The 13,539-nt window shown below is 39.3% G+C and overlaps 1 protein-coding gene across 5 annotated transcripts in view; it reads left to right on the forward strand.

The window, feature by feature from the left end:
* The window catches only part of KDM4C (lysine demethylase 4C), a 465,635-nt gene that overhangs the window by 268,587 nt on the left and 183,509 nt on the right, over positions 1–13,539 (forward strand). Inside the window, exon 13 of one of the 5 annotated variants that reach the window (XM_066257231.1) lies at positions 5,955–6,141. The exons of the other annotated variants lie outside the window; for them this stretch is intronic. Coding sequence (XP_066113328.1) covers positions 5,955–6,133 — 179 coding nt within the window. The 3' untranslated portion in view covers positions 6,134–6,141. Of the gene's footprint in view, positions 1–5,954; positions 6,142–13,539 lie in introns of those variants that run through there. 5 annotated transcript variants of the gene reach the window in all.

Raw genomic sequence — 13,539 nt, forward strand, 5'->3', positions numbered from 1 at the left:
TGTTTGCTTTTATTGAAAACTTACTGTATTTGCCTATGTATAAGATACGCCCTTTTTTTGAAAAATTTGGGGTCTAAAAACTGGGTATGTCTTATACAGTGGTTGTAGTTTTTTTTTTAACTTGCATTTCTCACTTTTTTGCACTTGTTTTTGCGCTCATTGTTGTAGTTTTTTTTACTTGCACTTCCTGCTTTTTCGTGCTTGTTTTTGCCCTCATTGTTTTGCACTTGTTTCTGGTATATGATGGTAGGTTACATTTTGCCATGTTCTACCCAGAAATGGCTCAGAAAAGATTTTTATACAGTGCTGAATTCAAGTTAAAAGTGATCCAGTTTGCAAAAGTGAATGGAAATCATGCTGCTGAACGTAAGTTTGGTCCTCCTCTAAATGAGAAGTCAACCTGAGACTGGCTATGGGAAGAAGAAACTCTACAAAAACGCCATGGCAGAAGAAGGCCATGAGAGACAAATCAGCAAAATGGCCTGATTTAGAGAGAGAATTGAAGATATGGATTGTAGAGCAAAGGGCAATTTGAATTCCTGTGTCCAAAAAGATGGTTTAGCATGAAGCAAGAATTGCTGATGAAAAAGAAGTTATTGATTTCAAAATAGGACACAATTGGTGTTTCAGGTTTGTGAAACCAAATGGACTAAGCATGTGTACATGCACCAGACTTGCCCAGAAGATGCCTGACAGTTATGAACAGAAGGTCCTTGAATTTCATAATTTTGTCATTCAGTGTTGGAAGACACATCAGTTTCAGTTGGGACAGATTGCAAATATGAACCAAGTCCCCCTTCAATTTTATGTCCCAAGTAACAGAACTGTTGATAAGAAGGGGGTGAAAACTGTAACTGTGAAGACAAGTGGACATGAAAAGAGTCGTTATAAAGTTATTCTAGCTTATTGTGCCGACGGAACCAAGCTGCCTTCTATGCTGATTTTCAAATGCAAAACAATGCCAAAAGAAGACGTTCCTCGAGGAGTGATTGTCCACATTCATGACAAGGGTTGGATGGGTCATGATGGGATGAAAATCTGGTTTGAGAAAGTTTGGAGAAGGAGACCAGGTGGGTTCTTATGCAAACCTGCCCTATTAGTGCTTGATCAGTTCAGGGCACACATAACAAAACCACAAAGAAGATTGCTGCAAAAAACAAAACTTGTCATCATACCTGGAGGTTTGACATTCCAGCTCCAACCACTTGATGTCAGCATTAACAAACCCTTCAAAGCTGCCATGAGAGACGAATGGAACCAGTGGATGAAGTCTTCTGGGGACAATTTGACACCAGCAGGAAGAGTGAAGAAACCAACTATAGAAGTTTGTACCTGGGTGAAAAGATCCTGGGATAAAATCAAGATTGAGATAGTTGTCAAGTCATTTAAGAAGTGTGGCATTTCAAATGCCATAGATGGAACTGAAGACGGGGCAATATATGAAGACAGTGATTCATCATCAGACATAGATGAGGACAAGCTAATGAATGGGAGTTTTGACAGTGATGAGGAATTGTATGCATTTTATGATGGATAAAATTTGAATTCAATAACTTTATGTGATACATTTTTTTTTTCTTCAAATTTTGGGCCCCCAAATTAAGGTGCATCTTATACATTGGAGCATCTTATACATGGGGAAATACAGTAGTCCTGTGCTGTCAGCGTTTTACAGGCTGACATTTGGGGACCATTGTCATGGATTTTAGGAAGGACTTTTCACTACTTGGGGAGTGGGTTTGTGGATTAAGTTCCATTTGTAGGCTTCTAGATAGTGAGGTGTTAAGAAGTGGTTTACTTTGTCATCATTTTAATTGTATAAAGTGTTTTATTCTTTTTCTCTTTTTTTGGATTTTAGGTTCCTAGTTTTAGGGGCAATGATGATGTGACTACTATTTTATTTTTTTTTTATTTTTTTATTTTATTTTTTTCCATTTTTCTGAAGCTGGAAACAGGGAGAGACAGTCAGACAGACTCCTGCATGCGCCCGACCGGGATCCACCCGGCACGCCCACCAGGGGCGACACTCTGCCCACCAGGGGGCGATGCTCTGCCCATCCTGGGCGTCGCCATATTGCGACCAGAGCCACTCTAGCGCCTGAGGCAGAGGCCACAGAGCCATCCCCAGCGCCCGGGCCATCTTTGCTCCAATGGAGCCTTGGCTGCGGGAGGGGAAGAGAGAGACAGAGAGGAAAGCGCGGCGGAGGGGTGAAGAAGCAAATGGGTGCTTCTCCTGTGTGCCCTGGCCGGGAATCGAACCCGGGTCCTCCGCACGCTAGGCCGACGCTCTACCGCTGAGCCAACCGGCCAGGGCACTACTATTTTATATATATATCAAATGGAATTCTAATTCTACACTGCTTCATTTACTGTTCATGTTTTGTTTTGGGGAAAATTTTTAAGATTAAAAAGTGTAGGAATTTTTGTTATGCTAGTAAAAGAGAGTACAATGTTAAGGAGAAAAGGTTTGCTGTAGTATATACGCATGTTTGAATATTACTCAAATATTTCCATAGTTGTTAAGGGCTTTTCCAGAGGAAATATACTTTGTAATGCCTTTAAGTGAGTTAGCCCAGGACTTGGATCTGGGGTAAGAATCTTCATGGGAGAGAACAGTGAGTACAGTGGCACCACGGAGGGAGTGAATGTGGCATGTTTGAGGAACAGCAAGAGCGGTATAGCTGGTAGGATCACCAGATGACTTTGGGTGTGGAATGAAAGAATTGTCATTAGCATTCTGCCCTATTCTTTTTTCTGTACATTTTCTCTGTAGAGTAGTCCATACCCTTGTTTCTCTGGTATTTGACATCATGGCTGCCCTGTATGAAGTTTTTTCCTCTCCTTAGCAGCTGTTTTGTGTGATTTACCAGATGATACCCTTTTATTTATTCATTTATTTACTTTTTGTATTTTTCTGAAGCTAGAAACCGGGACAGTCACACAGACTCCTGCATGCGCCTGACCGGGATCCACCTGGCACGCCCACCAGGGGGCGATGCTCTGCCCCTCCAGGGCATCACTCTGCCATGACCAGAGCCACTCTAGTGCCTGGGGCAGAGGCCAAGGAGCCATCCCCAGCGCCTGGGCCATCTTTGCTCCAATGGAGCCTCGGCTGCGGGAGGGGAAGAGAGAGACAGAGAGGAAGGAGAGGGGGAGGGGTGGAGAAACAGATGGGCACTTCTCCTGTGTGCCCTGGCCGGGAATCGAACTCGGGACTTCTACACGCCAGGCCAACGCTCTACCACTTAGCCAACCGGCCAGGGCCGATACCCTTTTTAGTTCTTGGGCCAATATGTCTAAGGATCCTGCTATCCTTTATATAGATGACAAGAGCTGACATTTAGCTAATAGGAGCTTTTTTTTCATATTAATTGCAACATCCTTATCGTTCTTTGATTATAGATTTTGTTCAACCTTTTTTTTTTTTGATTTTGTATTATTGATACTATTAATGAAATAGTTTAAGAAGCTGGAGGTTTCTCCCATGGGAAGTTGTGAACTCCTTGAAGACAGAAGACTATTTATTTAAATTTTTATTTCTAGTATCTGTCACATTGCCTAACATATATTGGGTTGGGGAATAAGTTCGTAGCGTTTTTATATTTTCTTTATTTTACAACGATTTGTTTGCTGTTTGGCAAAGGGTAAGTATTCATTCGATAAAACTCTTTCTGCTCTAGAAAACTATGTTAATTGTATTTTTGAGTTATTTAATTTTTTATTATTTTTGAGGCTTAGAAATGGAATACCCAGGAGGCAAAAATCAACATTTTCGACACCTGCTCTTCTTTGCTTTTCACCGAGGTCAAAAAGCTGCCGAAGCAGCCCGGGACATTGGTGATGTGTATGGAGAAGGTGTCATAGGCCATTCTACAGCACGGAAATGGTTTGCAAAGTTCAAAAATGGCGACTTTGACATCGATGACATGTCCCGCAGTGGAAAGCCTTCTGAATTCGATGAAGAACGTCTCAAATCACTTTTGAAGGAGAACGGTCGCCAAACCAGTCGTGAATTGGCAGAAAAAATGAACTGCGATCATAAAATGATTCTCAATCACCTTCATTCAATGGGATTTACCGAAAAATTGGGAGCCTGAGTGCCTCACAAGCTCAACGAAAAAAACAAAGAAAGTCGCCTTCAAATTGCTCTCAGCATCTCACCCGCCATCGAGCAACACGCGGTCATAAACAGCACTTTTTGTACTGAATCATCACGGGAGATGAGAAATTGTGCCTATACATCAATATGAAGCAAAGAAAGGAGTGGGTGGCTCCAGGAGATACACCAAAGCCGAGAGTCAAGCCGTACCTTCATCTAAAGAAGATCAGGATATGTGTTTGGTGGGACTGGGAGGGCATGGTGCACTGGGAAATGCTCGAAAAGAATGCCACGGTCAACAAGGAGCTCTACATTGCCCAGCTACACCACGTGAATGAGGCTATTCAACTGAAAAGACCTGATCGACATGGTCAAACCATACTCCTTCACGACAACGCCAGGCCCCATGTTGCACAAGTTGTCAAAGCCGCACTCCAAGAGCTCAAATGGGAGGTCCTTCAGCATCCGCCTTATTCTCCGGACCATCTTTTCGGCTCCCTGTCAAACCATATGAAGGGCGTTACCTTCGATAACAAAGAGGTCCTTAAAAACTGTCTCAACAACTTCTTTGACACCAAACCAGGCGATTTTTGGCGGAACAGCATCAACAAATTGGTCGAGAGGTGGGAAGAGGTTGTAAACAGCAACGGCGAATATATAATTGATTAACTTATTGATATAATTATTGTTTTTTGTTTAAATAAAAGTCTTTGGTAAAAACGCTACGAACTTATTCCCCAAACCAATAGTAAGTTTCATATACTCACTCTTTCTCCATCTCTGTTTGGTTTGATGATTAGAATAAATTCCTTTTGGTGCCAAGTTGTCATCAAGTTTTCCAAAGATAGTTTTCTTTTCCATATCTTCAGCAAGATATGGAAATTCACTTTACTGCTTTCTTCCTATTATATATATTATTAGCAATTGCTACATATAATTCTTTAAGTTAGATGGTGTTATCATTTTTACTGTTGAGGAAACTGAAGCTCAGAGACATTAATTCAATTGTTTAGTGTCACAAGGCTGGCAATTGGTAGATAACAGGCTTAAAACTCTTTCTAATTCCCAGGTTTGCACTCTTTCTACATACTTGATCACACTGGCAACCCCCATGTCAGCCCCAGTACTGACCAAAGAAGCTTAAGTGAGCCATGTGAATGTTTGATAAGAACCAGCCACCTCTATTGATATTGTAGATAATCCGCACTAGTCCTTGTTGGTGTCCATGTGTATTCTAAGAATATGTACATTGGTGAAAAATGAATTAACATCCTTTAAACATTTTAAACAACATTGATAATGCCAAAGTTCTCAGTGAAATTCACCTCCCCAGAGGTACCATCAGCATTAGCATTTTTATATAATAGGAAATCTGGATTATGTTTTTGGAATGTTTGTTGTTTAAAGTAGTATATTGAATGGTTTGGAATGTAACATTCTGAAATCTCTGTTATTGCAATGTTATGCATAAAGGATAAAACTACATCTATCCATTTACTTTCTTAGGTGCTTTAGACCTAAAACAGCGGAATTCCCTGTTACTCATTATTCCATTAGCATTTTAGGAGTACTGTAGTGCAGAATTGAATTTTTCCTTAATGTCACCACTTCCCAGTAAAATCATACCTAAAAAGTTCTGTAATTTTTTCTTTTCTACTTAATATTTACTTTCTCCTTTGTACTTTTGGAACACACCTTTACAAACCCTTGAAATTCAGAGTTTTATAAATCACTGAAATACAGTTTGCATACAGATTATACAGTCGTTTGTATGGGAACAATAAAGTTCCTAAACTTGAATTTCTTTGCTTTTTTTGGTAACTCATGCTTGCCCTCTTACTCCCGCCCCTTCCAGTTTCCTCCAGGACATTCGAAGCTGTATGTATAATGCCTCCCAGGGCTGAGATTTTGCTCAAGTACCTGAAAGATAACAGATGCTGCTGTGCTCTTCATAGCAAAAGAATAGTGCTATCCCAGCCAAAACACACCACTGGAACAGAACCTCACCATCCAAATCATTGTGGTGATGGGTGAAGGGAAACTGTGCTATAGTAGAGCTGATGGCTTTCTCCGTCTGCCAGGTTCCATCAGCCAGTCCTGGCAGCAGCCCTTCCACAGTGGCCCAAATGTTTTTCTGTTGAGAAATCCACTTACATTGTGTAAGTAAAATTTGTTCAAAAACACTACTAAGGAGTAAATAAATCAACATATGTCTGCTTTTAAACTAAGGTTTTCCCCAATTCATAGGAACTGCCTAATACTCTTCTGACTACATTTTTTAACTTAAAAGATTATATGTTTTATTAATTATAAAAACTTATGAAACTTCTGTCTTTTGTTTCATATTTTTAAATATATTTTTATAGAATTGACATAATTCTCTATTTAGTTTTTTTCCTTGATTTTTTCTCTTAAGATAATATTCATTTTCACTTAATAATATATGTTATATCATGTATATATTTATGTTATATTTTATTCATATTATTTAAAAGCACCTTTTCTAATGCTGGCCTAATATGTCCATTCTGTAATTTTTTGACATAGTTTTAAATGGGCACTTTTTGGGGAATACCTGTATAGAAAATATTAATTTTTTATCATTAATAATATTTGGTGTTATTTTTGACCCATTGATGGGAGAATAAAGTCTTTTTTTTTCTTAGCAAAAATAAATCTTTTGATGTTTATAAATAGGACATAATTGAGTTTGTCTCTAGCGTGGATTTTCCTGTTCTAATTTTTCTTGTCATGTTTAAAGTTTAGTAATAAGGGTATGTAGTTTATGTAGTTTTCTGGATGATATTTACAAAGATTATGCTGGAAACTCAGAAGGAAGTATGGGGGGGTAAAAAAATAATTTTCCTTCTACCTTTCTAATTTGTTCTGGCTGGAGTAATAAATTAACATGAGACAGATAAACAGAAAAGCAAGCAAATCTGATATGTATGTACACATGGGGATTCCATAAGAATATGAGATGCAGTGACAAATCGGGCAGTTGAGGGATTAAATACCATTTTGAATTTAGGTGAAAGATTTATGGTTTGGAACTTCAAGGGGCAGGATCATGGAGATGGAAAAGCAAATATTTGGTAAATAACTGTTTGCTGGGTCAGCTTGACCAATGATCAAAGGGGCCTTGCTAGGTTCTTCCTTGTCTGTCACATAGTTGTTCATATTAAACTATAGTTTTCTATGATGATACTTCCCTTTTTGGAGCAGGTCCTCTAAATTCCTTTTAGGTAGTTAGGGGGAATGTCAGAGGTTTTTCCTGAGGCTTTTATTTCTTAAAAAACCAGCTCAAAATAATCAATACATGGTGGTTACAAGAGGGAAAGTGTAGTGGATTGAGATAGAAGAGCATAAAGAGAGGATAAATGGTGATGGGAGGAGACATGACTTGGGTGGTAAAGACACACAGTATAGTGTACAGATCATTTATTATGGAATGGTACACCTGACACCTATGTAATTTTATTAACCAATGTCACCCCAATAAATTCAATTAAAAATAATCAATATTCCAAAAGGCATAGTTTGGGGTAGCAAATTCTGATTCACTTCAGAAGGAAGCTTCATCTTTTGAAGCTCTAGGTTTTGTATACTAATAAGTAGCAGTTTTATGTCTGGTATCACATAAACGCTGCTGGAAAACCCTGTAATTTAGATGATCTTATACTCGTTGCAGATGAAGAAAATGAGGTTTGGAATTGAAACCAAACTTTAAAACAGCATAGGTTGTATGAATAAAACTATTTTAGTTTATTCTAATAGAGTTGGATCAGAGCTTTACTTTTGTAGCCATGCTTAACTCAGCATAGTTGAATAACCATTGTTCTAGGGCCATGATGGCGAACCTTTTTCATAGGCAGTTTTTATAAAAAGGTTTGTCATCACGGTTCTAGGGTCAAGGCCTCTATTATATTTCTTTCTAGTTTATTTCATCAACAGTACAGTGTTTGCCATAGATTTAATATTATGATCACTTGAACTAATATTTTAGTTTTGCTCTTTATTTATATAAGCTTTTTAAATCTATTTACACTTTTATATGAAAAGCAGCATAAATTGCTTTATATAGAAAGTAACCAAATAAATACTTAATCATTAAAATTTAAAGTATATAATAATCCCTAAGATCACTACTCAGTGGGCCTCCCACTACACCTTGGAAAGTTTTATTAGTTTGAGGGAGATCAAACATCATAAGATCCTGGAATGAATTGCAGCAAGCCTGACTTTTTTTTAAGAACTGTTGCCGGTAGAGATAGTGTTCTTTTACAGAGTCACAGAAAAAGCATTTTACAGGAGTTCCGTCTAGAGAAAATAAAGCTATCACAGTAAGATTTATTCGTGATTTAGTAGAATGCTGCCCACAGGTTCCTAGTGTCTCATCTTTGTCCATCCTGCCAAGAACATAGTCCAATTCATTAGGCCCAATATAAAGACAAAAATCCAGTAATCTGTGCCATGATTCAGTCCAAACCAAAGCTTAGTCCAGTACAGGCGCTGTGTTGCTGTATAGAGGATGCATTCAGTGTCTGAACTTGGAAGATTGGTTAGCTCTTAGACCACAGGTGGCTGCCAAACCATGCAGCATGGCTGGTTGGAGAACTCACAAATGAGTGGGTGAGTGTGCGTTTCCAAGCAGCAAGGGAGAAGGCAGGGCTGGTTCTTTACTAATCCTGTTCATACTTTTGGACTGTGAAGGACTAACTTTTTTTAAAGCCAACCAATCAGTTTCTTAATCTTTTGTGAGCTTGCATTGGTTCCTCTTACAAACCAATCAGATTCTTCTTTTAGGCTACACCAGTGGTTCTCAAACATTTTGAAGTCAGGGCACATTTAAAATCCTACAAATAATTGTGGCGCACTATATACAAATTTCTAAGAAATATGTTATAATAATTAAGTCAAATATTAAAGAAAAAAATATGAAGTCCAAGCATGCTTTTGTGGTAATTAAACGAAATAAATATGACAAAATTAAATTTATTGACATTAAAAAACATTTTTTAAATGTATTCATTTTAGAGAGGAGAGTGAGTGAGTGTGTGTGTGTGTGTGTGTGAGAGAGAGAGAGAGAGAGAGAGAAAGAGAAAGAGAAAGGGGGGAGGAACAGGAAGCACCAACTCCCATATGTGCCTTGACCAGACAAGTGCAGGGTTTTGAACCAGAGACCTCAGTGTTCCAGGTCGACGCTTTATCCACTGCCCCACCCACAGGTCAGGCCTAAAAAACATTTTTATGTTACATTTTTTGAGTTATGCTTTTTAGAATTTGTAAAAATAAGGGGTTAAAAAATTTTTAAAAATGCCAAAAAACTTATCTTTTTATATAGATAGATACATTCTTAGTAAGATTTAGTAAATTCAGCAGGTCCTGGCACGAATATGTTAAGTTTTTTCATTCTTGTGTTTATGAGAAACATTAGCCTAATGTGTCTTAGCGATTTCTTCAATGTTTGGGCATATATTTGAAAGGCAAACTCTCATTTCCTCATCAATACATTGAAGGATTTCTCTCTTTTTTACTTTTAATTATGTTGAGTGCAGAAAACCCCCACCATACATATCATCTTAACTTTATACCAAAAAAAGGATAGAAGAAACTTGCCTCCAGTCTTTCCAGGGGACATGGTGGGGGGTAGTGTAAACAGTCCAGCACCACAGCTTAGCAGCCTTTTGCAACCTAATCAAGCAAGTAAGGTGGGGGGTTGGGTAGACTGTCAGTTTACAGCCAATTCCCCACACCTCTGTCCCCCAAAAATCTAAACTCCAAAAACCCTGTTGGTTTTTTGGTCCTCAACAGGCACATATTTCTCTGGAATAGCATAAGAACACCTGGAAATCTTCTAGGGTGCACCAGTGCACCCCGGCACACACTTTGAGAACCCTGGGCTACACCCACAAGCATCTGTGGCCCCCATCCTGGCTTCAGCAGTGCATGGGTCTAAGAGGAAGCACAGATGCACCCCTCCCCCCAGGGTGAGGATGGATCAGTGTACCCTGAGGAGCTTGAAAAACTGGAGGATGGGGTATTAATCCCCTTAGCAGGGCAATCCCCTGGGTGTCTGGAATTGTAAATGCTATAGCTTTCTAGTGAATGGAATGCTGTAGCTTCCCTCTGAAGCAGGCTCCTCAATGTCTGATTTCCTCTGCTACCTTTTTTTTTTTTTTTTTTTCCCCCTGAAGCTGGAAACGGGGAGAGACAGTCAGACAGACTCCCGCATGCGCCCGACCGGGATCCACCTGGCACACCCACCAGGGGCGATGCTCTGCCCACCAGGGGGCGATGCTCTGCCCCTCCGGGGCGTCGCTCTGCCGTGACCAGAGCCACTCTAGCGCCTGGGGCAGAGGCCAAGGAGCCATCCCCAGTGCCCGGGCCATCTTTGCTCCAATGGAGCCTCTGCTGCGGGAGGGGAAGAGAGAGACAGAGAGGAAGGAGGGGGGGGTGGAGAAGCAAATGGGCGCCTCTCCTATGTGCCCTGGCCGGGAATCGAACCCGGGTCCCCCGCACGCCAGGCTGACGTTGGCTCTACCGCTGAGCCAACCGGCCAGGGCACCTTTCTTTATTAATATTTAGTTACCTACCTTAACCATAATGTTTCTAGGATTTTTTGATCTTCCAACTCTTTAGTCTTTATTTCTTTTCTCCTCAAATACCCAATAGGATTGTGTCTTTCATGCAAACTTTCTTACTACTCTACAGTCATTGGGTCAGCATCAGATGTACTACTGACCCTCAGACTTTATATAGTTACATATCAACCAGGCACATTTCTAGTTATTCCTTTGAGACTGTTTTGATCTTTTGAAATAGATTATCTATTGTCCTGAGGAGAGGGCAAGTACTACAAGTATGAATACTTCTGACAATTAATGGTGTGGGTTATTTTCCCCAAATAAACCAATTTTCCTACTCTCACAACACCGAGTATCCTACAATTTAATTCATTTCTGACACTAACAGCCTTGAGTAAGCACAGCTCCCACAGATTAAGTACTCAGTTTCTCACATTACCTTCATTTCAGATTCCATACCAATGGGGTAGAAAGTCTGGATGTGGGTGGAGGGTGTTCCTACAACAGGTTTGATAATTTGCTAGGATGGATCACAGAACTCAGGAAAACACTTTGACTTACAATCAGGGTCAGCCAAAAAGAAGGGGATGTTCAGGGCAAGGTACGGGGTCGGGGGAAGTATGTGTAGAACTTTCATGACCTCTCCAGGTCCATTACTCTCCCGGCACCTCGATGTACTTGCCAATCTGTTAGCTCTCTGAACCCTGTGTTTAGGATTTTTATGGAGACTGCTTATGTCCACATGATTGATTAGTTGGCAGTTAAGTCCAACTTTAGCCCCTCTCTTCACCCCTGAATGTGTTCTGAGGTGCTAACTCTCTAATCGTTAGCTTGTCTTTTTGTTGACCAGCCCTCATCTTTGGAGCTATCTAGGGGCCATCCCTGTCATCTCATAAGCATTCAAAAGACACTTTCAATTCTGTAATTCCAAGGGTCTTAGAAGTTGAGTCAGGAACTAGAATCTAAGATCAAGTATTTTAACCAGGGATGCCTCCTACTCATATCCCTCAAGAAGTCCCAAAGGTTTTAGAAGCTCTGTACCAGGAACCAGGACAAAGACCTGTTTCTTTTTATATCACAATATCACAGCGAGTATGATTTGAATGGTAAGCAGGGAAGACAGTTTTGGAGATGCATTTAAGACACATTGGGGAAGGATGGAGGGACATTGTTAGCAGGCTGCCTGTAAGGGACTACTTATTGGGGTCTTATCTACGAATAATTGCCAAGGCGAAAGTTGTGGTTAGCCTTTTGGTAAGCAGCTGTCACTTATATAAATCAAGTATTGTTGGTTTAACTGTTATTTCTTCTTGAGTACTGTTCTTTGGTTCTTTATATAAATATATATATTTTCACTAACTACTTTTTTCTATGAACTTTTATTTTGGCCAGAAATATTCAGATCCAGAGGTATAGTTTGGTTTCCTAGGTATAAGTCAGAAAGAATATTTTTAATACTACTAAAAAACAACAACAATTTCAATGTATTGTGTGTGTGATCCAGAAGTTTGATCTAGAGGCAAGTTCCTTTATAAAATAAAACAACTTAATTGTTCTTTAGTTCTGTGACTATTGAAAAATTTCAGAACGGCTATTGGAGGTGCTGCTGATACGGCAGCAGCATTTTCAGTGAGTTACTTCAGTGTGTTTACCTGGTCTGCCCATTCCCCCATCACAGCAGTGCTTCTACGGGGCTGTTCTTCCATCAGAGGAGGCTGCCATTGCCTGTTTGCTGATTCAGGACAAAGTTCCTGAGAACATAGTGCCTGGAGCTGTGTGTGTCCTGCTTCTGTGAATTTAGTAGAGCTGTGGAAATTGGTGGAACTGCTGTGTGTTTAGGCTTTTGATATTCTTGGGGATGTTTTTTGTAAATGCAGCAGTCTAGTAGTCTAGGTTTCCTACATGAAGTAAAAGGCTCACCAAGAAAAAAGAAAATTAAATGCAATTGGCATAGAATTTTTTTCTGCTGTGGCTTGCAAACCTTGCAGACTTTAATGAAAGAACAGGAAAGTAGGCCCTTCTGCAGTATTGACTTATTTTCTTTCTGCTTCAGCATCACATGTTGATTGTTGAAAGCAGTTGATGGAATCTTTGCCTGGCTAAGAGAACATAGAAACAGACTGCACTAGTTTTATTAGGGCGTATTGTTCAAAAGATACTCTGTGATACAAATACTTTTGGATGGAAATACATATGCATGTCAGTGATTTTCCACCTTTAGGTCTCAGCACCCATTATGCTCATAATAAGTATTTTGAGGACTCCTAAAGAGTTTTTGTCTCATCTTGTTTTGTCCCTTTCTTTCTCATGGGTTTACTTTATCAATACTTATTTAGTGAAAGTTAAAAGAGGGAAAATTTTAAATGTACTGATTCATTTAAAAGTAGCAATAATAAATACATAAACTGTTACATTTATTTTCATAAAAACATAATTTCCTCAAATCTTAAAAAATAAAGAGAAGAGTGTCATTGTTAACATTTTTTGCAAAGGTTTTAATATCAGATATAATAAAAATAATTGGATTCTCATAGATACTCTGCATTCATTTATGCTGTACTATGTTGTTCCGGTTGAAGTAGATGAAGAAAGCCCTGGCTTTGCATTGATACATGGTGGGAAGGATAACTGTATTTTAATAGCCTCTTTTAGATAATTATGGATATTCTTCTTTGACACTACATCAAAGCTTGATGAATGGTAGTTTTTTAAATGATTAGTTGCAGTATGAAATCTGAAACCACATCAGTGAATTTTTTGCTTCTATTAAACAAGATTTGCTGGTCTGTTTTGGACTTGGGTTCTCTTATATATGCATAATTTTGTAGTATCATACATTGTTAAACAAGGATC

Source organism: Saccopteryx bilineata, chromosome 2, assembly GCF_036850765.1.
Source record: "Saccopteryx bilineata isolate mSacBil1 chromosome 2, mSacBil1_pri_phased_curated, whole genome shotgun sequence".
In the NCBI taxonomy this organism is placed as follows: Eukaryota; Metazoa; Chordata; class Mammalia; order Chiroptera; family Emballonuridae; genus Saccopteryx; species Saccopteryx bilineata.